At 44.4% G+C, this 27,105-nt stretch overlaps 1 protein-coding gene across 2 annotated transcripts in view; it reads left to right on the forward strand.

The window, feature by feature from the left end:
* slit1a (slit homolog 1a) overlaps window positions 1-24,349 on the forward strand; it is a 93,616-nt gene extending 69,267 nt beyond the window's left edge. Inside the window, exons 14-37 of one of the 2 annotated variants that reach the window (XM_084376108.1) lie at window positions 26-189; window positions 1,200-1,223; window positions 4,209-4,353; window positions 4,538-4,612; window positions 4,693-4,836; window positions 5,617-5,760; window positions 5,849-6,015; window positions 6,774-6,906; window positions 9,157-9,225; window positions 9,308-9,379; window positions 9,476-9,547; window positions 14,050-14,121; window positions 15,193-15,356; window positions 15,813-15,937; window positions 16,022-16,116; window positions 16,222-16,361; window positions 16,493-16,586; window positions 16,713-16,850; window positions 16,952-17,180; window positions 18,137-18,267; window positions 18,383-18,576; window positions 19,487-19,775; window positions 20,618-20,829; window positions 20,916-24,349. In XM_084376108.1, coding sequence (XP_084232234.1) covers window positions 26-189; window positions 1,200-1,223; window positions 4,209-4,353; window positions 4,538-4,612; window positions 4,693-4,836; window positions 5,617-5,760; window positions 5,849-6,015; window positions 6,774-6,906; window positions 9,157-9,225; window positions 9,308-9,379; window positions 9,476-9,547; window positions 14,050-14,121; window positions 15,193-15,356; window positions 15,813-15,937; window positions 16,022-16,116; window positions 16,222-16,361; window positions 16,493-16,586; window positions 16,713-16,850; window positions 16,952-17,180; window positions 18,137-18,267; window positions 18,383-18,576; window positions 19,487-19,775; window positions 20,618-20,829; window positions 20,916-21,154 — 3,331 coding nt within the window. In that variant the 3' untranslated portion in view covers window positions 21,155-24,349. The remainder of the gene's footprint in view (window positions 1-25; window positions 190-1,199; window positions 1,224-4,208; window positions 4,354-4,537; window positions 4,613-4,692; window positions 4,837-5,616; window positions 5,761-5,848; window positions 6,016-6,773; window positions 6,907-9,156; window positions 9,226-9,307; window positions 9,380-9,475; window positions 9,548-14,049; window positions 14,122-15,192; window positions 15,357-15,812; window positions 15,938-16,021; window positions 16,117-16,221; window positions 16,362-16,492; window positions 16,587-16,712; window positions 16,851-16,951; window positions 17,181-18,136; window positions 18,268-18,382; window positions 18,577-19,486; window positions 19,776-20,617; window positions 20,830-20,915) is intronic. The other variant, XM_084376109.1, reaches the window with a different exon arrangement.
* Window positions 24,350-27,105: the final 2,756 nt, after the last annotated feature.

Genomic DNA, 27,105 nt, shown 5'->3' on the forward strand with positions numbered 1-27,105 from the left:
CACCTCTCCCCCCCTCCCTCTCCAGTCACCTGGCCCAGAACCCATTTATTTGTGACTGTAATCTGAAGTGGCTGGCAGACTACCTGCGCTCCAACCCCATCGAGACCAGCGGCGCCCGTTGTGCCAGCCCCCGCCGCCTTGCGAACAAACGCATCGGACAGATCAAGAGCAAGAAGTTCCGCTGCTCCGGTAGGCCCGCCGGCTCAGAGTCACCGTCTCCAAATGTCTCCTTCTTATTTCCCTCTCGGGCTCTCTATCTCTTAGACAGGCTTTGTTGTTTTTATTCCACTTGTCTCTCTGCTGCTGCTCTGCTCCTACCTTCTCTCTTTCTCTCCGCTGGGAGTGGCTATCATCTCTGCATTTACTCCCTTTACCTCATACCACATTTAATGAGTGATCATTCCTGGCAAAAGGTTTTATTCGGCCTATCATTTGCCGCGCCGGTGCTCCTCAATCAATACCTCCCCAGATGAACTTGGGGCCAAGGAGAGAGGGATCGTTCGCTGTTTCTCCATTTCCCCTCCACACTACCACACTGTGAGTCTGGTTTCACATTCAAACCGCAGTGGGCTGAGATCACCAGTCGAGGCTGGTAGAGTTTCTGTATGTGCCCACCATTCCTCTGCCCTCTGCCAACCTCAGACTCCCCTCCCTCCATCTCCATCTCCCCCCTGCCTGTCAGGCTCAGGTTTCCTCCCCCCCCACCCCTCCATCCCCTCACTCCTCTGCATTGCACTAGCCAGGCCTCACCCACTATTGTGTTTATGCACTGTGCTACGCCGTCTGGCACTCTGCACTGCTGAGGTTTCACACTTCTTTATGGCCTCATTTGTTTGGCTAGACCGAGTGAAGAAGGGAGTCCATGTGTTTTTCTCTTTCTTTTCTCTTTCTTTTTTCACTTTTTGGGTCTTTTTTCCTTCATTCTTTCTCACTGTCTCCCTCCTTCCCTCATGTCACCCTTCCTTAGCAACAGCCAAATATTTACCACCTTTTGACATCGTTACTAGTTCCTCCACATTTGCCCTACACAGAGATAGTCCCCGGCTTCTCTGTGTAACTGTCATAAACCTTGAGTCATGTTGTCGTCATATATAAGCTCTCTCTATATATATGACTGTTCTGAAGCATAGCGTCACCACAGCTATGCAGGCCAGACTTGTCTCACTGACATCCGACCCTCTTTCTTTTCTCCATCACAGCCAAAGAGCAGTACTTCATCCCAGGTGAGTGGCTTGTAAATGTTCACACCTATCATTGTCTCCCTCTATTCTTTAATTATCCACCCGCAGCCATGTAGTGGTGTCATTCTTTCCATTACTTGCTGGTCATTTAAATACAATTCTCCAGAGGGTTAAAGGATGAAATCAGTTTATTACAACTTGGCTCTTGTTTTTGTAGTTTTGCCACCATCGCTTTCAGTAATAATAGCTTTTTAAAGGTGCACTTTGTTGTTTTGGGGAAGACATTTTAATCAGAAGATACCGATTTTTTTATGCTTAAACAAACTAAATAAGCAAACTCTTTATTTTCATGACTGAATAAACAAACTGACCTTAAAGGACAGCACAATTCCATACTGTTTTACTTTATATTTGGCGGACCCTGCCACCGTTCTAGCTTCAAACAGTGTTCTTGGGGCCTTTTTTTCCTCTGAGAACAGCTTGTTTATTCAGATATGGAAAAAAAGTTTGTACTATTGTAAATATAAAATTCTGAGTTTGAATGTCTTCTCCAAAAACTACAGAGTGCCCCTTTAAGTGATCAAAACAAATTGTTGAGAGCAATCTCTAAAAATAAGTCAGAAGAGGCAACACAAGACAAACTGCCTGCTCTCCTGTGCAATGAGGAATTATTACCCACATTTCTGATGCACTCACTTTTGTTTTAACCTCCATAATTTCTTGAATTAACGGGCGAAACCACGATGTTGTGTTAAACCGGAATCATCCTTTAACGTGTCTGAAGTTTGGATGAACTTCAGAGGAAATGGTCTGTACAGGAAAAACATTGGCGTTGAAGGGTAAAGGTTGGTGGTAGCAGGTAGGTATTTATACGTGTGAGACCGGCTAATTGGGCCTCTGAATGACCGTACCTATGTGTGCATTTTAATGTGATATGCGTGTGAGAGCGTCTGTTTCTCCTCAGCTCTGTTTTCCTAACAGTCTCAGCAGATAGAGTCCAAAGGAAGTGGCTCTTTGCTTTGGCATGAGCACAGACAGTCATTCACCGAGTGGGGCAGAAAAGGAGGGAGGGGGAGAGGGAGAGAGGGACAGAGGGGAAGGAAAGTGTGTCCTTTCTATCAGTAAAAGCTAAAGAAAATAAAGCCCACCAGAGGACCCAGATTCCTATCAGCGGATGTTTCCGGACCTCTTAACAAGAGCACTTCCAAGAAAATAACTAGGAGGAGCAGTGATGTGTGTCGAACTCTGTCTGTGTGTGTGTGTGTGTGTGTGTGTCTGTGTGTGTGTCTGTGTGTGTGTGTGTGTGTAAATTAATGTGTCTTTGTGTGCCAAGCTGAGATAAAGCTCGACACCGGCTTAGAGAACAAATGGGAGTACTATGTAAGCAGAAGGAAGATCAAAGCCAAATGTGATTAATGAGAATTTCACCCTCCCTGAATGATAACAATAAAAGCCTGCACAATACACACACGCACACGCTCCGCGCACACAATCGCTGACAGCACGGGAATTCCATAATACACCGATAATGAGGATCCAAGCTGCGGGGAATTATGAGAACTTCTACAACTCCGGTGATGAGTCATTTTTGCGCCTCGGAGAGGGAAAAACCTCATCCCTCTCCTTTGTGTTTTCTCCAGTTTCGTTTCAATCTGCTGACAGTAAAAGTGTCGCCACCACGCACTTGTGACGACGGCGATGACTCAGGCCCACGAATCTCCCCCGGCTCCTCCACATCCTCCAGATCAAAGCGCTGCGCTGTACTTTCATTGCTTCCTCTGTCGCAGGAAATGCCTTTTCCTGTTGTCTGGCCTGGCGAGGGAAAGTTCTTTAATGACCTGCATTAACGTGTCCATCCGCACCCTCCGCCGAGCCACTTGGAGAAGTGACACAGCTTCAGAAAGAGTCTCGGAGAAAGTTGTTGCTGCGAATGCGATTCACTCTTTCACTGCCCAACCGTATTCTAATAAAGTCAGCGATGAGGGTTTTGGGGTTAGGTTATGGTTTTAAATGCCGCTCCATTTGTTTAGACAGATTTTTGATACTCAACGGCTGGATTTAGTCCTGGTTGTTTGAGGTTTTCCTGCTCATGAATGTGGTCTGGGTGCCCCACGGTGTCCCGCTGACGTAATCACCAAACCTCAGGCCGAGGGCTGCGCCAGTGTGATGCATGCAAAAGGGAACGGGAGACAAAACGATATTCGAACGGCAAGCGCTGAGCTGTTCCCCTCTAAATGGAACATGTGCACACACACACATGCGCTCCACACACACGTATACACACACTGAGACACAATACACACACTCACACACACTGTTCTAAGTGGCTCCCAGTGCTGTTCCATTATTGAGCAGCCATGATGTAACTGGCAGCACACTTTTTGGCACGTAACGTCTATTCATAGACAGAGGAGGTGCAGGAGAAAACGTCCCACGCTCCCTTTGCTGCCTCATTCTTGCTCTTCCTCTTTCAGGACAGACGTCTCCGCCACTCACCTTTCATATCTCTCTCATCCGTCTCCTCTCGCTGCATGCATCTACGTCCCTCGTGCCCTCCTTTTCCTCTTTCCGCCCTCCCCTCCGACTCCACCTGTCTACGCTCACTTCCTGTGCACCATTTCAGCCACGTCTCTCTCCCACCATCCTCTCTCCCTCTCCTGGGTGCTCTGCTTCACTGACGCCGGCGGTCCAAATCCTCTTTGGCATCCCTATCTCAATCTCCCCTGCTACTGTTCTTTTCACCCCACTGCGCCCACTCACCTCTCTAAAATAACTCACCCTCGCCCCTCCCCACCCTTCCACCCCCCTCGCCCTCACCCATCCATCTCTCGACCTATGAATAGTAGTGGAGCCGCAGGATGTTCTGAAGGGCGCCTAAGGTTAAAGATTAGGTAGGGATTTTGCCTTTTAGGTCACAACTGCTGACACGCAGCCGTGGAGGGAGTGGATGCGTGACTACGAGCATCATGGGAAAGTGAGGCTGATTCAATTTGTGTCGTAACCCTGTCTGCATGTCCTCCTGCTCAGGTACAGAGGACACCCGTCTGAATAATGCCTGTAACAGTGATCCAGTGTGCCCTCCAAAGTGCCGCTGTGAGTCCAACGTGGTGGACTGCTCCAACCTGAAGCTCACCAAGGTCCCCGAGCACATCCCTGCATCCACCAGCGAACTGTAAGGAAACAGACACAAGAGTCTAGAGCTGACAGGGAGAAATAAAGTGGCATGAGAAAGAGTAACGAGATGAACTCTTGAATTTAATTTGAAGGAAGAAAAGTCAAAAACTCACACTGAATATGTAAAGAGGATCATACATTTTAATGCATTTGTTAAAACTTTTGCAACTTTTTCTCTCCAGCCGCCTTAACAACAATGAGCTCACCACTCTGGAGGCAACTGGAGTTTTCAAGAGCCTTTCCCAGCTGAAGAAAATGTAAGCGAAACATCCCATTTTACCTTTCTCTCAATAGTCTTATTTTTGCTTTTCTGACCTGCTTTTATTTCCCCCCACAGCAACCTCAGCAACAACAAGATCACAGAGATTGAAGACGGGGCATTTGAAGGCGCGTCGTCCGTCAATGAGCTCCACCTCACGGCCAATCAGATCGACTCGGTCCGAAGCGGGATGTTCCGAGGGCTTGAGGGGCTGCGTATGCTGTGAGTGATGCACAGACAAACAGAATCACACACACAGCCATGTTGACGTTTCTAAAATGCAGTGATGGAATGTAAGTACATTTACTTAAAGGGGCACTAGAAGAAATTCAATCCAGTTAGGAATTTTAATATTATTAATATAATGAGGTAACAATACAAACTCAGAACTGAAGTAAGGTCCCAAGAACACTGTCTGAAGATAGAAAGGTGGCAGGGTCCGCCACATATAAACAAAGTAAAACAGTATGAAGTTGTGTTGTCCTTTAAGGTCAGTTTGTTTATTCAGTTTACTTAGGCATAAAAAAAAATCAGACAATGAAGATCTTTCTCTTCTGATTAAAATTTCTTCCCCAAAACCATATAGTGCTCCTTTAAGTACAATTTTGCGGTGTTTGTTCTTTTCTTGAGCATTTCCATTTTCTGCTTCGTTAAATGTGCTACTTCAGAGCCAAAGTAGCACATTTTTAAATAAATGTATTTTATCCACAATCAGGTAAATAAAAATATTCCAATAATTGGAAAAATGCTAAATTGTTGAAAAAATGTCTTCATCATTGAATGACTCCTAGTACCGGCCTTAAGTACATTTAATATCAGATACTTAAAGACTTTTACTCAAGTACTATCAGTATGGATGACTTTCACTTTTTACCAAAGTAATATTTTAAAACTATACCTTTACTTTTACTCCAGTATGACTTTTGGGTACTTTGCAGCACTGCTAAAATGCAATATAAATATTTCAGATATTTAGGCTGAAGTTTTTTTTTTCCTCTTCAGGATGCTGAGGAACAACAAGATCAGCTGTGTCCACAACGACAGCTTCACAGGGCTACACAACGTCCGTCTGCTGTCTCTGTACGATAACCAGCTGACCACCATCACTCCCGGGGCCTTCGACACCCTGCAGACCCTCTCCACCCTGTGAGACCCCCGTCACGCACAGTTTCCACAATCACGCATTTTATGTTGCAGCGCTCTAACAGACTCTCATACACTCACTCTCTCTCAGTAACCTCCTGGCCAACTCCTTCAACTGTGACTGCCGGCTGGCCTGGCTCGGTGATTGGCTGAGGAGCAGGAAGATCGTGACAGGCAACCCTCGCTGCCAGCGTCCTGGCTTCCTGAAGGAGATCCCTCTGCAGGACGTGGCTCTGCCGGACTTCCGCTGTGAGGAGGGTAGGTGCCTATCGTGATCTGACTCTCTCTTTCTCTCTCTATCTGAAGTTTTGTTGCAGCCTCTCCACTTTAAATGAAGCAATCTGTCTCTTTGAAAGGAGACAAACATCTTCAGTGTAGTAGATGACCTCCACTGCGTGTGAAACAAACCTGTCTGGGTGTGACTGATGAGGATTTGAACTGCGCTCTACTGCCGCAATACGTTATGAGCAAGAGCGACTTAAAGTGTCTGAGATCATCTTAAATAATGACCGCTATTGTGCCACTCTTTTGTTTACTGAACAGATTGCTACTCAGCAGTTCCTAAGCTGCTGGTCGATGCCGGGCTGAGTGGAGCTATTGAGCTGTTTGCCTTATTGACCAGTCAGCCTATTTGCACCTGAATGAATGTTAGTCTTGTCTTCAGGCCCCGGGCAGCTTCCTTTCTTTGCTCTTGCTGGTCGATATTACATTAGCGAGGCTCCTCTCGATCTCTGTCCTGTTTTACTTTTCACATTTTTCACTTCCTCTTTTTTCATTGTCTCACTACCTCACCATCAGATTGAAGGATTATACTGTTCTGGCACTGTCTTGCCTTTAGGTGTGCTTTGTCTTTCTACTCTCTCAACCTTTTTTTTTTTTTGCATCTTTTTGTTTTTGCCAGTGATGACAGCTTCTCCTTTTGGCTGTTCTCCATGTCTTTTCTTCCCTCCTGGTCATTCCTCATCTGTGGTGTCTGACTCCCCTCTATCTCCTCTGTTTTGTCTTTTATTTCCCAGGCCAAGAGGAGTCAAGCTGTGTGCCCAGACCCCAGTGTCCAAGTGAATGTACATGCCTGGAGACTGTGGTGCGCTGCAGTAACAAGCACCTCCACTCGCTGCCCAAAGGCATCCCCAGAAACGTGACTGAGCTGTGAGTTCTTTGGCATTAATTAAGCCAACTGCATTTATATCTTATCAGTTTGTGTTCCAGGTGTTATTGTTGCTTTGTATGGCTTTGATGGAGAAAAGGAAATCAAAGGACACTCTGTAAAGAGGTAAAGAAAAGGAGCTTAGGAGGTATGAAAGAGATAAGAGCTTGTGAAAACAGCGGAGGCAAAGAAAACAGATCTCATCATTCGAAGAGGGGAAAGGAGTCAATAAACCCTGCAGTTATTCTCTCAGACATTCTTCTTCTGTGTTCCCTGCAGCCCTCAGGGCTCGCACTGATGTCACTCTCACACTCAGAGCCAAGGATCAGTGTGTGTGTGTGTGTGTGTGTGTGTGTGTGTGTGTGTGTGTGTGTGTGTGTGTGTGTGTTTGTGTGTGTGTGCATATTTGTGTGAGGGCCAAAAGCCTGTCCACGGGAGCATAGGGGAGCAAGAGGACATTTTAATGAGCAGTTTTCAATGGAAAGGGGAGGGAGTGGAATAGGTCTGGAACTTTCCAATACTGCTTTGAGTGGTTCAGACAAACCCTCACACACATACACACACACATGGATGCACACACACGCTGTGCGAGCCTTAAGGCCTGTCATTGTCCCAGCAGGTGTGACCAGGTGTGCCCCTCTGTTCTGGGCTTTCATCTAGTCATCTGGAGAGTTTGCTACTCCATAATTATCCCAAGTGTCCTCTGCACCGTCATTACCTATCATTACCTCGGAACCCAAAGGCCCCCCTAACTAACCAGCCCTTCCCGGCCTGAGTACAGTCAACAACAATAGCAGGAGAAAGCCCCTGCAGCTGCGCTCAGAGGGACCTGCTTCTAAATCAGCCATTTATCAAGGTGACGGCCCTCTGGTAGCACTTTGTGTTGGCATCCAGCAGGGTGGTTGCAGCCCCGCAGGCATGATGTCAACTGGGGTGGCTTTTACATGCATTAGTGTGTTAACACACACACATGCATGAGCGCACATACATGTGTTTGTACCTCAGTCACTTCAAAAGGAGGGGTGCTGGGTCACATTCAGCAATTGCTGCTAAATAGAAAATGTACAAAAATGTCACTCATCGAGTATGTATCTGGGATAGGATACTCACTAAGCCCGATTTCTAGGCATGAGACACAACATGGTGTCAAAACAGCTTTAAAGGAAGTAATTGAAAGGCAAAACATTCTGCTGTTAGCTGTAACAGGAGATTAAATTGGCTGCAAAAGCATGAGAAGAAATGGTCTGTGTGAAAAGTGTGATTCCCTGGAATAACCGCCCGAAGTAAAACGAATCTGCCGACAAAAAGCTAAATGAACGCAGAATTAAATGGACTTTTAACACCAGATTAAACCTAATTAATAATAATAAAAAAAAGATATGGTATCCTCAGTGACTATAATTGAGTATTTCCTTAATAGAATTTAGCAACCCCTCATTAATTGCCTTGCAGTTTAATATTCTACATTTTACACTTAAGTAACTTTTCATACAATTAAAAGGTGAAAGAATGTTAGTGAATGAAGATAAAGAGGGATGAATAGGGGGATCAGGTAGTAATATCTAGACTCTTTTCCCTTTTTCTGGTCTTTTTTGACTTACTGATTGAGTTGGAATGGATACCTGGGTGGCACATCCTTTGACTTTATAATTGTTAAACTGAGCAACAACTGGTTCATTGCTATCTGTAGCTGCTTAGTAATAACATAACTGATCAAATGATTCAGTACTTCCTGCAGCACTTTCACAATAAAAGCCATAGCCATGATAAAAGCCATAAGTTTCAGTCAGATTTTTACTGTGAAGCGACTGTAGCTGCAGCATTAAACATATTATTTTCATTTTGTCAAATAAAATTACATCACTGTAAACTACAGTCAACTACAGCTTTCTTGAATGTATTGTCACCACAGTGATTGGATTTAATATTCAGTGGTGGACTACAGAGCAGCTTCATTCATCATTTCTGTGAATGTAGCACAAAGGGCTCGGTTTTATTTGAAATTTACATTGTAACCATGTAAATACATTATAAGATATTGATAGATGCTTTATTGTCTTTGCATATTATATATTATATATATGTTGATATATGTTGACAAAAATCACATGGTCCCAGTCGTAGCTGTTCTGGAGATCACACAACCTTCCTCCATGTCAGCATCTAAACTGATGATAGCAGTGTTATATAGTCATGAGAACGTATTGTATTTTGAAAACTGACTCATTACTGACATGTGACTCCTTGTTCAGGTATCTGGATGGAAACCAGTTCAGCGTTGTGCCAAAGGAGCTGTCTGCCTTCAAATACCTCCAGCTGGTGTAAGTTTTCACCTGTCCGCCTCCTCCGTCTCACTGTGTACATCAATATAGTGAACTTGTGCCTTTTACGTTTTTCTTCCAGAGACCTGAGCAACAACAAGATCAACTCTCTGACCAACTCGTCCTTCTCCAACATGAGCCAGCTCACCACTCTGTAAGTCGAGAGCTGCTATTTCATTCTAGTACTGACAGTAGGCTGGAAACAGATGAGTTTTATAGGCATACATGTGTAATTATTTCTACATTACAGAATCCTGAGCTACAATTCCCTGCGTTGTATCCCCAAGATGGCCTTCAGCGGACTCCACTCTCTCAGACTGCTGTGAGTTTATTTTTATATTTCAAATGCATCCATATACAGTACGTTCATCTCGGTTTAGGGGTGAGTCTTATTATCCTATTTTTAACCCAAAATGTATCTAGTCAGTGAGAGTTTCTATTCTTTCCCATGCAAATCAAGTGTTTTAAATGCTTCTTTGTTGTCACATAATTTCGGGACACAAGGCTCCGAACAATTGAAGTTATTTTGAAAGAAGAAAGCAGAGGCTCACTTTCAGTCTAAATGAGTTATTAGGGAGGATATTTTTACAGCGCGCACTGACTACAGAGACAGTGCGGCAGATGCTGAGAATCTTTGATTGACTCCAGAGGACTGAAACGCAGCCTAAACAGTTATGACAGCTTATGAATTCACACACACACACACGTACACAACCTACGACCTATTTTCTCTGTAGTGTTGTTCCAGCTCCTATCCTGCCTACACTTTGTCTTCAGACATCTGCCCGGTCTGCCCGCTCACCTCCAAATGCCCCGAGCTCATCACCGCCCTCGCCCTCGGGGCCAAACACTCGCCCTCACAACCCACTGTATAAAATCACTCTGACACTGATTACCACTGAATGTTTGCCCCCGGTAACTGTAATGGTTTTGACTCAGCCTCCGGGCTTTAATAAAGTTATGAAGTCTTTGATTGTGCACTCTCAGTGACCGTGGGCTCCCCATGGATGAATTGGTCTGCTAAATAACTGAGATGTAGAATTTAAAGGCACCCGACAGATGGATGACGAAAGCAAACCAGTCTTTGGAGCAGCATCCAAAGATACAGCGCACACACTTTAACTCGAATGTACAGTTTAGTCCTGCGAGGTAGAAACAGAGTCCAGGCCCGGCAGAACTCCTTATGAGATTATGTACGCATCTGTGTGTGTATATGTGTGTGTCTGTATGCATAACTTGAATGTTTGTCATCTACTGGCTCGGTGCCCGTTAGTATGTGTGTGGGAGTCGACATATCGGCCTTCCATGTGTGCTCCTAGCAGGCACACTTTTTACTACTGACAACAAAGCTTCAACAAAGCCTCTTTTTTACGGCAGGATTCGACTAAAGTCCCGATCATTACGAGGCACAAAGCGTAAGAGCCCTTTCAGCGTGGAATGAGAGTGAAGCTCGGTCATCATTAGCCGATGCCGCCTTGCTAGCCCGGGCTCGCCGCTTTGATCTCTAATGAAGCTGCATCCGTTATTTCTGCTCTTACTCACTCACGCCACCTTCACTTTTAAAATGTTCCCTGTGCAAGTGTGCCAGACACCATGTGAGGCCCTCCCCCCAACACACACACACACACACACACACACACACACACACACACACACACACCATTCAAGCTTAGAACTATACAAGCTCAGACACACACACACATTTACATGCAGACTGTCTGCACTACCTTATTGTCTCAGTCCAAATGAAGCAGAAAACTTTGATGTCTTTACTGCTGGTGTGATCAATCATAAGTCTCCTATTAAATGTCAATTGGTGCCATGGCTTTTTTTTTTTAACTAAGCGATGCTGTGGGGGTGCAACAAAACTGAAGCGACAATGAGCTCCTTTTAATAGTTTCAACTTTAAGACCCCACACCGGATTCAAAGTTCAACGCTGGAAGCTTCATAGAAAACCACAGCGAGATGCAGAAAGCCGTCTACGCACACCGAGGTGCCAAAGCCTTTATAAAGCTGCACCTTTGGCTTTACGGAGCAGTAAAGAGGAGAAGAATCATTAACGCTCAGGGCTTCAAACAGACCAGGGGTCTGAGCCTGGCATGGATGTGGTGCGGTTTGGTGCAAGTGTGCATTTGTGTGTGTGTGTGTGCGCGATGGTTGTGGTTTGAGCTGCAGATTAATAAGCTGCTAATTGGCCTGCTGGGTATTAGGTGTGAGGTGAGCGAGCTGAGAGAGCGCTAGGGCGTGGCCCGCCACGGTTTGGGTGGGAAGCTGTGAGAAAAGAAAGTGATATGGAAGAGTGTGATGAAGGGAAAGAAAGTGAATGCCAGGGTCACATGATCCTCAACGCAAGAGCTAAGGCACAACATGTAGCTCAGAATCACAAAACATTATTAACTGCATTTGAGCTGCAAAGATGAGTTATTGCTTGTTGATTATTAAAGGGTAACTCCACCAATTTTCCATATTAAAGTGTGTTTACAGGTCTTAGGGGGGTACTACTACTTATGTGAGAAAAAGTAGATACAAAGCTTTTTGTGTCTCTGGAGGAGGCTGAATGTAAGCTGATAAACTGACTCAAGTGATGTCACTCAGTGGCTAAGTTGCATTGTGGGTAACAAGTGGCAGGTTTTGAAATGGAAGAAGAATGCGTGGACTAAATAAAATGTATCTCTCCAGATCTCTCATTTGATTTTAAACTGTCCATAATGAGTCTAACAGAGTAACAGGAGTGCAATTCTTCGTTAAAAAACCTGGAGCCTACATTACCCACAATGCAACTGAACCACTGAGGGGGGGGGGGGTTCAATTCTGTGGTTCCAGCTTCCTAAATGTGAATATTATCTGGTTTCTTTACTCCTCTATGACAGTAAACTGAATATCTTTGGGTCATGGACAAGACACGATATTTGAGGACGTCATTTTGGGCTTCAGGAAACACTGATGGATTATTTTTTTTTTACCATTTTCTGGTGTTTTATAAACCAAAAAACTGATCAATTAATCCAGAAAATCATCTACAGATTAATGGACATTGAAAATAATCCTTAGTTGCAGCTCTTAACTCGTTGCAGGTGAACAAGTCCGTGTGAAAATCTTGAAGAAGTTCAGCTGGCCAGCCTGTACAGAACTTGATTTTAGTCCTAAACCACCATTTTGCCGGTCCAGAAACATCAAATGCAATAAGAGATAAATTGACAGAGGTGAGATGGAGTGATGTAATGACACACAGCTGTAGAAAAGAAAAGTAAAAAGACGGAGAGACAGACAGAGAGAGCGTTAGTACGAGAGCGGATCAGGTTTCTTCCTGGAGACTCCCTGGCTCCTTTCTCCCATACGACCTCTGCCTGGCTGGCACACGGCTGCTGGCTTCATGCCCTCAGTATCCTAACAGTTCGCCGACTTCCACAGCCCGACTACTCGCTCCACACTAATAAGCATTCTCCCCCGCACACAGGCCAATTAACTTGTTGTCTCAGACGGTTTATATTATTGTATATTTTCCCTTTTGCACTCAAGCATGGCTCATTATCCTTACACTGACCAGCTTCACTGTCTGTGTCCTTTCACCTGACTCTTCCACAGCTTAGCGGTAATTCACAGATCAAACAAAGGAGGAAGTAGCGTTTCAAAGTCTGTTTATACATCAGTTCTCTTCGTCCAGGCACAGAAAGCAGATGTGTCATGTGTGGCGCTGAGGACTGAGCTGTGGTAACATTAGCGTGCGGTCAGCTCAGGGTTGGAGGTGGTAATGACCCTGCGGATTACAGCAGCCATCAGTCAACGAAACATTAAGCCATGTTGGCTTGTCACCCTCGATAGTAGTCAGAGAAAACAGTGTGCATGGACACAGACATTCATATACATGCATGTGACCAAATATGCAAGCATATAAATAAAGCTGTTAATCTGCGCACACACGATTACACTAATGTTTTTCACTGTCCCACATGTGGTGCAACTCTGTTACCCCCCCTCCCTGTACACTTGTTGGCCCTGCCAGCCAGACGCACATAGAAACCTGACACCAGTCTTTTCCAGACTTACAGAGCCTCACATCGTTGCCAGCTGCACAAGGCTCAACCAGAAATACAAACCACCTACCACCCCGCACAATACTGAAATATCCCTCAACATATTTCCTGTTATTCTTGGTTGTAGCGGTCCGGAAACAAAGTATCGTATGTAGGCTGCAACTAATGTTTATTGTCATTATGGACTAAAGTTGTTTTCTTGATGATTTGTTTCGTCCATAGTTTCCCAAGATGACATTTTTTTAAATTGCTTGATTGGTCTGGTTAACAGTACAAAACTCAGAAGAAACTCCATTGTCTGACATAGAGGCCTATGAAAAGTGACAAATCCTCACACTTGAGAAGCCGTACTGAGCAAATGTTTGGTCTTTTTTGCTTTAAATGTGACTAAAAGGAAAGGTTCAAGCAAAAAATGGAAATTCAGTCATTATCTACTCACTCCCATGCCGATGGAAAGTCGGGTGAAGTTTCGTAGCCCACAAAACATTTCTGGAGCTTCACAGCCAAAGAGTGCAACGCTCTTTTTCCTAAACAACAGCAGTACATGGGGACAACTTTCTATCAGCATGGGGATGAGTAGATAATGACTGAATTTCCATTTTTGTGTGAACTTTTCCTTTAAGTGATTAACCGATTATCAAAATAGTTGCCAATTAATCTTCTGTCAATCAAATAATCAATGAATCATCTAATCATTACAGCAATTAGAGTTGCACAAAACAGCAGTTAGTTCCTGTGCCGAAACATGTTCACGGTCATTCATTTTCTCTTTTTCTCTCCTCCCCTCAGGTCTCTCCATGGCAACGAGATCTCAGAGCTTCCCGATGGCATCTTCAACGACGTGGCCTCACTTTCCCACTTGTAAGTACACACACAACTGTATGCCCCGATGGCCGCCCGCGTGATACCATCTGCACTTACCACCGAGTCTGTGTATTCTACACACATGTTCACACACGCACGCGTACACACTGTGAGGCACAGAGGGGGTCTGGTCAGACAGCCGGAGAGTGTGGCTCACAGTGGCCTGTCTGTAGTCCTCTTTGGTGGGCTCCGCATGAGCCAAGCCCTCCCTTAATCAGCCGCGGCCCTGCGGTTAAAGCAACACACAGACCCCTGTACTGTCTCATCTCCCTGTCACATCTCAATAACACACACACGGACGTCCACTAGCACACACAGATCCTCCATGGTCTGCGGACTTCACTGTTTGTTTATTTATGTCTGTATTTTTATGTGCGTGCGTCAGGCGTGTATTGTGTGTAGCCGTTGTGTGGTTGTGGACGCATGTAAAACTACACTGAAGTATCTCTGCCATCCAGCCCCAATAGTCACATCATCCCTTGACAGTCACCAATCAATAGACCTATCAGTGTCAGACTTGGAGAGGAAGAAGGGTGGACAGGGAGAGCTAAACAAAGACATTTTTTTGGAGAGCAGTACAAGAGTCAAGGCTGCGTAAAAAAAACATGGCTCAGGGAGGGACGGAGGGGGGCCATTGATCCACAGTCACAGTCAAGTGGCTTTCATGTTAGCAGATGTCAGGTGTCAGCTATTGGCCCGGCCTGAAAGATGAGCCTGTGCTCCAGCGTAATGGAACAGCATCGATTCAGGAGTGTTTGTGCATCCAGCGGGAGGACAGAGCGGCATTGATTCAGGAGTGCCATGACAGAAGTGGTTAAGAGTGCCTTCTGTTCACACCTTTGCCTATAATTGAGAAGCCCTCCTTCAGATGATTTATGGCACAAAGTGGCATTGAGCATTAAACTTCAAATCTGTTTTACTCTCAGAAGCAGTTTGTAAAGTGCAGCAAGTTGAGTTTGGCATGGGATGCTTTAAGTGAGGGTGTAGAGCCCCCTGCTGGTGATGGAGTGTAATACAGTGACACGGCCAGAAAAATCATTGATGCGTTTATTCTTTCTGCTCTGTCAGGGCGATCGGTGCCAACCCCTTGTACTGTGACTGTCGCCTGCGCTGGCTCTCTGATTGGGTGAAGACCGGCTACAAAGAGCCCGGCATCGCCCGATGTGCTGGCCCGCAGGGGATGGAGGGCAAACTGCTGCTCACCACTCCTGCAAAGAAGTTTGAATGTTCAGGTGAGTTGCTGTGTTGGATATAATATGAGTAGCACTCAGTGGTGGATGAAGTATTCAGATCCTTCTCAGTTACTGCTGTACTGTACAGTAATACCATACTGTGAAAATACAACGAGTAAAGTCCTGCTTTCAAAACCTTACTGAAGTATTAACGGCAAAATGTACTTAAAGTATCAGAAAAGAAAAAGTGCTCAGAATGCAGTAAAATTATCCCTGACAGTGTTTTACTGTTATATCTTGGATCAAGTAATGCATCATTTCGATAAGATCAACATTTAATGAGCTCATATTTGGCCCTGAAATGTAGAAGTATAAAGTTGCATATTATATTAAATACTCAAGTAAAGTACAAATACCTTGAATTTGATTAAATGTACTTACCTACTTACATTCCACCACTGGTAGCACTAGTACCTACGCACAGTTCATTCTCATCAGTCTGGTATTTCCCCATAGGAGATGTGGACACTGCCGTGCTGGCCAAGTGTAACCCCTGTCTGTCCGGTCCCTGTCTGAACCAAGGCATCTGTCACAGCGACCTGGTGGAGATCTACAGGTGCAGCTGTCCTCCAGGATTCAAGGTCAGAGCCTGTTTGTGAAGAGTGGTCTTGAGGTCTGTATAATTTATAGCAAAAAGTGAACGTTGCCTCTGTTCTCCATCTCAGGGCAAGAACTGTGAGACGGCTCTGAACGCCTGCGTGAGCAACCCGTGTGCCAACGGAGGAACCTGCCAAGTGAACGAGGAGGAGGGAGGATACAGGTGAGGGGGACGAGCTTTGGAATCGCTGCAGCAATGACATGAACTCTTATTTATCTCATAAAGAGCTCGGCGTGATGATGTAATGAGTGTTGTGTTTTGTTGCAGTTGCACATGTCCACTGGGCTTTGAGGGCCCAACTTGCCAAACCAACATCGACGACTGCGATGACAACGACTGTGACAACGGAGGAACCTGCATCGATGGAGTCAACAACTACACTTGTTTTTGTCCCCCCTACTACACAGGTGTGTAGTTCATACAACACAGTTTGACTCAAGGGGCGACTGGAACAGCAAAAGTCCCCTGTGCAAGAAAGCAAAATATTTTATCTGAAATTGTTCCAGGTTTATTAATGTAAATACTTTCTTCTGTGTAGGGGAGATGTGCGAAGAAATGGAAGATGTGTGTGCCCCAGGAAGAAGCCCCTGCCAACATCAGTCTACCTGCCTCATCACCTCCACTGGACCCAAGTAAGTGTCGGCTGCCAGCTACATCAGATGCAGCAAAAATAGATGAAAAGTAGATGTTATTTATAGACTAGGACGTAGTTTTCTCCTCATTCAGCCTGATTACAATATTGTGTTTCTGTATTGCAGGTGTGTGTGCTCTCCTGGTTATGTTGGCGACGACTGCAGTTTAGACTACAATGACTGTGAGGAGCATCGCTGTCAGAATGGAGCTCAGTGTTTGGATGAGCTGAATGGATACTCCTGCATCTGTCCCGAGGGATACGGGTGAGAGGAGCACAGATTTAACACACACTGGCGCTACTTCCACTGCTTTACAAACATCATCCTCTTCCTGAAATAATCCCTCGCTCTCCTTCTCTCTATAGCGGTCAGCTGTGTGAGGTTCCCCCATCTTCACTGTCCCTGTGTGAGCTGGCCGACTGCCAGAACAACGCCCCATGTGTGGAGCGAGGAGGGCGTGCTCTCTGCCAGTGTCCTCCAGAGTTTGGCGGTCCACGCTGTGAGAAGCTGGTCAGCGTCAACTTTGTTGACAGAGACTCCTACTTACTGCTCTCTGACCTCAAGAACTGGCCTCAAGCTAACATCACCCTTCAGGTACTGACAGATTGTGTTAATGTGTGACATGTGTATGATTTCTGTTTGTTGACATGGCTTATCTGATATTGCTGTTTTGTTGCGGGAACAACAAAATGGACGTTGCTCCAGGACCATCATTTCAAAGGCATGAGAGCCCCACATTTGGAGCAAACACTTGTGGCTAAATGGGCCAAGTGCAGGACTCTCACAAGGAACTGGGCTTTGTATCCTGTTTGGGACATATTATTATACTGTTCACTTGTATTTCCCATTTGTTTTTCTATCTCAGTTTGGTTGGGTTAAACGTGCAATATGTAAAAATTGGCTACCTGTCAAATTCAAACATGAAACAAACAGGACGCAGCATGTCACCTGGATTAATGCTTACTGCTACTAACTGTACCTGCAGTTCACATGCTAGCTCAGTTAGTCTCATGATGTGCGGTCTGGACTGGGAGCTCCAGGGCCAGGGGACTGTTGCTGCTTAAATCGCTAGCACAGGAGCTTTGGACTGAGGTTAACTGGTTAGCATGCTAACTTCAGTAGATATCTCCACAACACAATACAAAGATGTTATAACATCAAAACTGTTATTTCTTCACATTCTGTTGATAATTTTAGTACATTTTTGAATGTTTACTAAAAACTAAAATTCCTTCACACTGCCCCTTTAAAGCAGCAAAAATACTTCAGTTTAGGAACAGAGGCTTTCTGTTAAAACACACCCTTTCACAATGTTATGCACGTGTTACAAAGGATAACTTCATGTGCATACTTTTCCAATTTTATTGCCAAGTTTCAAAGCTATGACAGTACAAAATGGGACTGGTAGCTACAATGACGGTGCTGAATAACACTAATTATGACGTTACAGGAAGAACTCCAACACAGCGATATCAGATTGTACGTGTTTATGCTGCCAGCCTGAAACCTGAATACTTCAAATGTCTAATGCAAACATTTTCTCTGTTTAGGTGTCAACAGCTGAGGATAATGGCATCCTTCTGTACAATGGAGACAATGATCATATAGCAGTGGAGCTTTATCAAGGTCACGTCAAGGTCAGCTATGATCCAGGCAGCCAGCCGGGACACGCCATCTACAGGTAAGCTGCCATGAACCCTTTAACAGGCGGAAGTTTGCTGTCAGGCTGATTCTTGATGAAAAGGTGGTGTTTGTTTGTTTATATCTTACATCCGATCTCTGTTTTCCTTCGCCAGCACCGAGACCATCAACGATGGCCAGTTCCATACCGTAGAGCTGGTGACCTTTGACCAGATGGTGAACCTGTCCATTGACGGGGGTCTCCCTACCACAATGGACAGCTTCGGGGCGGTGCGGCCCCTCAACGGGGAGGCTCCACTATACGTGGGGGGTAGGGGCCCTCTCCAGAACACACCTCCCTCCTCTGCAGGCACTCTTAACTACTACACTACTGTCAATCACCACCCCTCCCCCCTCGCTTTGTCACCACCGCAACCAACCCCTCCCCTCAACCATGCAACCCTTCAACCCCATCCTACCTCCACCCAAATCCTATCCTCCACTCACACCATCATGACTGTGTTTGTTAGGGCCCACACAATAATTAGACCTCCCTATACTCCATATGTAATGAACAAGCGACCCTTCTCACTTTAACAGACGAAACGGGGGTTTAGAAAATGACAGATCACAACCTATAATGAACATACAATGCACCACTTGATAATCCAATATGTCTGCACTTTCTGCAGTGTGTAAAGTACGCCCTCTAGTGATGACCATAAAAACTACCAGACACAGTCTTTCCTTCAGATTTGTTTTGTATTCGCATGGATTGTCTGCCCAAAATGCAACCATATTTATACGTAATGTGCGATTTAGCCACTCCTGAAGTCAACAAAATTAAAACATTTGGTTGATTAATGAAAAAAACAAAAGCATTTTTAACATTTTTTTTGCCGTGTAGGCCCATTCTTGGGCTGACATGACAGTTAGCTCAGGAGTGACTCAGAATTTGTAGTTTGTGTCGTGATGTGATGTGTCGTGTTGTGATGTACTGACTGTTATTCATACAACACTACAGGAGATCGTTTCCCATACCTCTTTACCTTTTGCTGTCCTCTGTTTCAAGGATGATGTGTCTTGCAGTGCAAATTTAAAAAAAAATCTATTAAAGAGTTGCTATGTGAATTTGTAAATGCACTGTCGGGACACACGTGTTTGAAAAAGCCTTTCTCCATTACACTCATACCAGCCCTGTGTTAGTTGTCTGTTTGTGATCCAGTACGCACATCTTCACCCCTTTAAACATCCTCTCTGTACGCTCTCTCCTCCTCCAGGCATGCCGGTGGATGTACACTCGGGCACTTTCCGTCTCTGGCAGATCCAGAATGGTTCCAGTTTCCATGGCTGCATCCAGAACCTGTACATCAACAACGAGCTCCAGGACTTCACCAAGACCCAGATGAAGCCTGGCGTGGTACCGGGCTGCGAGCCCTGCAAGAAGATCTACTGCGTACATGGCATCTGCCAGCCTGATGGGGTCCAGGGACCGGTGTGCCACTGCCAGCCAGGCTGGAGCGGGCCGCACTGTGACCAGCCTGCTACCAACCCCTGCCAGGGCAGCAAGTATGTTAGCAAATGGGTTACATAATTTATACTGCACTTCAAAGATTGTATTACCTGGCAATGGGCAGTGGCGACTTAAATATCAAAAGTAAAAGTACTTGTTCTGCAGAAAAATGGCTTCTGCGACTTATACTGTGTGTTATAAAACATTACATTGTAGGTTAATACTGATGCAAAAACAAGATGACTAATGGGGTAGGAAAAAAGAAAAGGTTATGTTTGGGATTTTTTAATTATCTTTATCTTATGAAAAATGTCTCTTTGGTGGGAGCCAACAACCAATTAATCTCCATAAACAGATATCTGAATTTGAATGCAGTTTCTGTCGGGAAGAGACAAGATTTTGGCATCAAAAGCACTCTGTTTCTGTTTATTGTTGAGTAGTTTTGACTAATCACATTTGAGTCGGCTTTGGCTGCGAGCAGGTAAGAGCAAAAGATGCAAACGCCTTGGCTGAAATTACAATCTGCTATTGTACGATGTTGACAACTCAAGACAAAACGTTTAGGAACAAGGCAAAAAGTTTGGGAACCACTTGTGTAGTGTTTTACAATGTTTTGTATTTTAAAGTCTTAATCTGAAAAGAAAAGAAGTAGCTTGTAACTTAATCTGTACAGTTAATGTAGTAGTGGACCAGAGGTATAGAACAACATAAAATGGAAATACTCAAGTCCCTCAAAATGGTACTCAAGTACAGTATTTGGGTACATGTACTTAATTATTTTTCACCACTGGCAATTGGGAATCTTTTTCAATGCTGCAAATCCACGATACGGTCTTTAATTAAATATTCAGCCTGTTCACTGACAGTAAATTTGATCGCAGTTATCGTCTCTTCCTAGGTGCGTCCATGGAAAGTGCATCCCACTGGACACCCAGTCGTACCGCTGCGAGTGTGTGGAGGGTTACCGCGGTGCCCTGTGTAACCAACAGGGCGAGCTCTTCAACCCCTGCCGACGCCTGTCCTGCAAACACGGCCGCTGCCAGATCTCAGACACGGGCGACGCCTACTGTCACTGCGAAAGTGGCTACACTGGAGAACTCTGTGACGCAGGTTGGTTCACTCAGTCAGTCTGAAACTTTAAAATGAAGGTAATGTTATTTAGTGATCATACTCATGTCTGCGTTCCCGTTTTCCAGAGTCTGAGTGTCGAGGGGAGCCTGTGCGAGACTTCTACCAGGTACAGCGAGGTTACGCCATCTGCCAGACAACACGCATGGTCTCCTGGGTGGAGTGCACCGGCGCCTGCGACACGGGGGCCTGCTGCGCCAGCCAGAGAATGAAGCGCCGGAAATACACCTTCGAATGCAGCGATGGAACCTCCTTCAGCGAGGAAGTGGAAAAGACCATCAAGTGCGGCTGCGTGGGCTGCATGTAGCGCCATTCGCTCGCATTTCCTGCTGCTGCCGCCGAGCAGAAGATAGAAAGAGAGAAAGGAAGGAAGGAAGGAAGGAGGGAAGAGAGAGGACTGGAGGAAAGCGAGGGAGGGAAAGAAAGAAAGAGAGAGAGTATAAAGAGTATATATAAAACCTCTATCTATATATTATGGACAACAATGTTTGTAAAATAGGACATTTCCTCCCCTTCCAAGGGTGTGTGACCTACAGTAACACAGAGAAAACAACATCATGAGCAACAATGTAGAAGTGACAACAACGGCAACAAAACCATTGTATCTGCAACATTGTTCCAAGGGGTCCAGAGATTTCAAAGGTGTTGCATTCAGAGTGAGGCATCCCTCCAACCCAAATTACCCAGTGTGAATTCCCCATCCATCTGCGAGGCCTCTGACAGCCTAGCCACCATCTACCATCTTTACTCCGTGGAGGCAGCGAGGACAGTGGGGTCCAGCCCGGCTGAGAGCGGCAGAGGCGAGGCGGAGAAGGACAAAAAGAGAGAAACAGAGAGCTGGACCGTTCGACTTGGCAAAGCTATCTTGAGTTGAGCTTGGCTGAGTTACCTGGACTGGGCTGGATATGGTTTGGGTTGAGTTAAAGTTGGTGTAGCAATTTTCTCTGCCAGGATACAGTCCATCCATCCACACATGCACATGTAGAAGCGAACAAAGAAAAAGGTAGGGTTAGAGTGGCACATAATCCGGTGCGGATGTGGTGGCTTCGAGGCCAGGTGGTCTGGTGTCACAGTTGTTTGCTGTGAGGTACCGTAACATAGAAACTCCGTAAAAATAGAGACTGCACTGACTAGCAGCACTGAAAAACCCACAGTCATACACCTCTCTGAAGTACATCACACATGCATGGCATACATACATTTACACGCGGTCTTAACACTTGTAGGAGCGCGAGGGCTCGTGTGGTGCAACTGTCTATTCTGTCCGTACAGCAAACCGACCTGGGCGCTGCAGTGCCCAGAGGTCATCAGTCCCCCAGCATTCATTGCCTCAGGGTTAGGATGATTCGCATAACCCCACCCACCCCCACCCCCTTCGAGCAGGAGGCTGTTCAGCCCTGCTCCTCTTGATGCCTGCAGTATTAAACTTGTGCAAACTGTTGCATGTGTGGAGAAGAGTTTGCCAACAAATATGTAGAGCTCCTTAATATCATTATAAATGTTATTACAAAACAAAAGGTTGCAGAATCATCTTCTGAGTTTTGTTTTGTTCGGTCTAATTTCTCATATTGATTTGTTTTTTATTTTTGTTATATTTTGTTATATTTTGTCTCATGATGTAACCTAACTCCTTTAGCCGCCCCTCTCCCCCCAACCCTCCCCAACAACCCTTTATATAGAAATGCCTAACAGATTCTAATATATATATATTTGTATTTCATTTTGGTATAGTATTTTTCTATGTTAAAGAGTAAGTCTGTTTCTGGAAGCTTTGGGACTGGTGGAAAGGCATTCAGTTGGTTCCCTAGGTGTTTTTATTTGTTGATCTCACTTGCGCCAACAAGGTAATTAATTACATTAATTGGCCAAAAATACAGCAGCTGGTTGGCCTTGTTGTATAGGAGGCAGTATTGGTCTAGAAATATGTTTAATATTGTATATGTTGTCTTCCATGTGAATATTACATCTAATTCATGAGAGTCTGTGCTTGTTTTTATTTATTTTATCTAAAGGCGTTTTCCTGTAGAAAGTGAAAGGCATAAATGTTGCTGGCTTTCAAATATTTTCAAAAATTTCAAAAAGACGAAAAAAGGTAAAATAATGAATAAAAATAGCATAAAAAATCTGTAAGGTATTTGTAACATCACTTAATAGCGAGTTACGACAGTGTTTTGCTCCTCTCTGGCTCAGACATTCCTCATTTGCTGCAGGGGCTGGAGAGGTCAGAGCTGGGATTAAGAGATGTCCCCCTCAAATTGACCTTGTAATTACCATACCACACTTAAAGGCTTCTGATTGTTTTTCATGTTCATTTTGTTGAAGTGCTGGGTTGTAATTTCTATCATTTTTGATTTGAGAGATGTTTCGCCATAGAAAGAAGGTGTTTTTAGTTCAACAAAAGTTAAAGTAGTCAAGCTCAACTGATCATAAGCTGCTGTCAAGCCAGAAGAAATAGGATGAAGTTGCTTCTGTGGACAATGATCATCATAAGATAAATCATCCTAAATCTGTTTCCAATAGGCAACCGTGTGAAGCGTTACATGCCTACTACTGACAGATGATAAACGAGAGAGAGGTCCGGACATTGCAACGTCTGTCAGTTCTGACTGGCTATCCACACAAAAAAAAAAGAAGAAGAAAGAAATGGTGCCAATTACAGTGAACACAACAGTCATACCTGAATGTATAAATGTGTATAGATAAATATGACCTATGCTTATTCATGAAGTGGTAACTTTTAGCTGTTATTTAGTTTCCAATGTAAGATATAGAAATCACATACTGTTCAATAAGTGACAGTCCATCAGGATGGCTTAAGGCATTGTTCTCCCTGCAGATTGGGATTGTGTTTATCCATTTTGCTGATCTAAATGTTAAAAGTCTCTTTATAGTGTGAAAGGCTGCAGACCCCGATCTCAGCTTGGTACAATGCACACAGAGCTCCTATTCATATTGCTACCCATGTTGACTTTGTTTTACATGCTGTTGTTGTGATCCCAGTGGTGTACAATAACATTAAAAGAAGATCTCATAAAGGATACTGATGAACAGTCACTGTAACTCTTAGGCTGTGCGCCTCGTAAAGGTGCATCTTTAGTCGAATGTGGCTTTCTTTCAATGTCTCCTTTCCTTCCTCTGCACTGATCTGTACTGGACTGGTGCATTCAACTTCCTGGTAGACATCTTAGTGGTGCTTGTGCTATATTGAGATGTAATTCAGTTATCTGGTCGCCTGACCAGAGACACAGATTTTCCATCCTATGAACTATATACATAAATATGTTATTGTAAACGACACAATGTCTCTGTTGTATTGAACTGGTGCAAAAACTTAAGAAATATCCCTGGTTGGGTTCTGTCTATTTGCTTTTTGTTACAGGATTGATGGTGGGATTAAGCTGAAAAACTCCCAATAATGCTGAATGTATGTAGTGCCACCGACAAAATGTTTACCAAACCTCCACTCTTTTTCATTAATTAAACTTAAATGTGTGTGCTTTTATGAATGTCTTGTCTTTTATTCTTTTACTCGATGTCGTCTTTGTTTTGGACTAAAGCTAAACTTGCTACATCAGAAAATAGATAATGGCAGAGTGCAGGGCAGTGCTACACACTTCTGCTGGGTCATAAGTAATGATTGAAAGGGATTATTTAGGATGAGTCTATACATTCTACATCTGTTGTGGGTTTTCTTTTAGGAAAATCTTGCATAGTATACCTTTAAGCCGCCACACATGAGAAGTCCTTAAAGTGCTCAGACAGAGTGGATTTGAACATCTGCAATTCCATGATAACTTGGTGAATTACATCATAAAGGTCGAAAGCTACAGTGCAGCTACTAAATGGACATTGATAAACCATTTTTTCCGAGTTTGAGATTGAACTATGAAGACAAGGCCGAATCGTGACACCCCTGGGTATGATTGGAGGAAGAAAAATATTCCATGTGGTCCATTTTCACAACACCTGAAACAACAGGACAGATCGCATTGTGTGTTTCAAGGAGGAGGATGTTACGCCTATGTTATATCTCCACCGTAAACCCACATGCCGTCTACTGCACCGTTCCTACAGGACCCTTGCCCCATCCTTTGTAGGACAGACGTGTCAGAAAAAACTACCTTGAATGAAACACTGGTCCCTCCAGTAGTTCAGCTGCTGGATAGATGGAAAGATTCTCATGCTGTCAAATGTCCAATCAGATATGACTTCACTACTGGTGGTGAAGATGCCTAGAAATTAGCACAATAGTAGATGCTGTGAACACAACACTGACATATTGTCTGCTTTTAAAGGTTGTGGTTAACTTGTTAGCAAACACAGAGATAAATAGCTATAATTTGCAGTGACTATTAGTCCAATATTCACTCTCACTTAAGATCTGATTTAGTCTCCACCAACTACTAAGAACAATAGTTGGCTCTTCAGTTGCTAATTACATGACTATATTCACCAGCTAACTCACTTTGTCTGTCTGCTGCTTGGTGCTTGGCAGGTAAAGGGTTTTTTTTAGCACTTCTAATCTGAACTTGCCTGCAGCTGGGGAAATGAGGAAGGTAGGAAGGCTGAGACTGAACCCCAACAGCGAAGTTGCAGGTTGTGAAATCAAAACAGTAAGCTGACATATTCTAAAAAGCTCCTTAGAGGGAAAACTGCAGAGTCAGGTGATCTTTGTTGCCCCTTCTCAAACTCTAAACACATCAGATTCCTATCATGAATAAACATCTGCATAGAAAAAATAAGCTACTTAAAACTCCTCAGACTCTTCACATTTTCATCAGTATCAATCAATCATCCATGGAGAAACTGCAAACAAAACTGCTAATAGTGAATATCTTTGGCATACTTTTAATGGTGGCAATTTAGCTAAATGTCTACAAATATAGGCTAAGAAACACCTCTGAAAGCACCTGCTTAAGTAAACTGAGGATCGGAGGGTTGCTGTACAATAGGACAATAAAAGCAGAGCGAAGTAAATGTACTCACCATAGCAGCATATTACATGCTTTCACCATAGGAGCACCGTGTAGAGATGCACTTTCCTTGGATCGAGAGAGGAATCAGCAATGGGTCACTGAACAGTAACTGCCTCAAGTGGAAAACACTCCTCACCTCAGCTGTCAGTTCTTATTCAGCAGTTCACTGGACACGAACAACACCTTTGAGACATGTATCTGTCTAAATAGGGCTCTGCCTGCTGTTGTTACCACCTTGGACACCAGTAACGTCTGTGAAACAGAAATGCTTCGGGTGCCTCGGTGGTTAAACTGACAGATTGGCTCTTGATGCTCATGGGTTCTCATTAGTAAAACAACAAAAGTGAATGGGGTTTTGAAAGTGGTTAAGGGGGGGGGAGGGTTTTTTCTGTGCCGTTTTCTGTGTTGTCTCGACCAGTTCCAGATGGTTAGAGAACTTTGGCATTTCACCTATGAGGTGAATAAATCAACTGTTTCTTCGTGCCGTGTTGGTTTTGTGAGAAATCATTCACCCTCAGTTTTTCCTGTAGGGACTGAGGTGACGGAGGCCAACTGTTTACCAATCTGTCCCACAGTGGGAACTTCCTGTAGCGCTCAGGACTCTCGCCCATGAGCCGTATGGTAAAACACTGGTCTGTGTCACGTGAAATGCCTCAATGGCTACACCGAGGCATTTGACTAAGCTGGCAGGCCTGCCATGAGAACACAGTTCACCAGGAGCATGAGTGCCTCAACTGCCAGTTTTCATGAATGGCAACAGATATTTGAGTGGCATTGCGAGGATATCGGATTCAAAGGGTCAAAAGCCAAATCTCGTTCTTGGCTTGTTTGTATTTCTTTGAACCAATAACAATCATCTTCGGCAGTGCAAACCCCGGGATGCAGCGACAGTCTTCTGCAAAATAGTGAAGAGGGGAACTTGTTTTGCCTGTCGGGGGGTGGGCGAGCCCTGGCATTAAATGGCTACATCCACCACAAAGGAAATGGTAAGAGCTGCTAGCTTGTTTAGTTTCTATCATTAGCATCCAGGTTAGTGTAAGGGTAACCTGCCATCTGTGTAGGTGTAGGCTGCTGCGTGTGGGTTGTACACACATAGAGCAGAATGGAGGAGAATACTGCCTGATGTCAAATTAGCATACAAAAACCTTTTTGTCTTTACCTCGCCATGTGGCTACATTCCTTTTTTAAAAACAAGAGCTTCTCCGAATGTGGTTCCAATTTGTCTGGTTGAATAACATTAAAACATTAAAACACTGGTATAAAAGAGCCAAGACACCAAAGA

The sequence above is a fragment of the Pagrus pagrus genome (assembly GCF_965226575.1).
Source record: "Pagrus pagrus genome assembly, chromosome: 15".
Lineage (NCBI taxonomy): Eukaryota > Metazoa > Chordata > Actinopteri > Spariformes > Sparidae > Pagrus > Pagrus pagrus.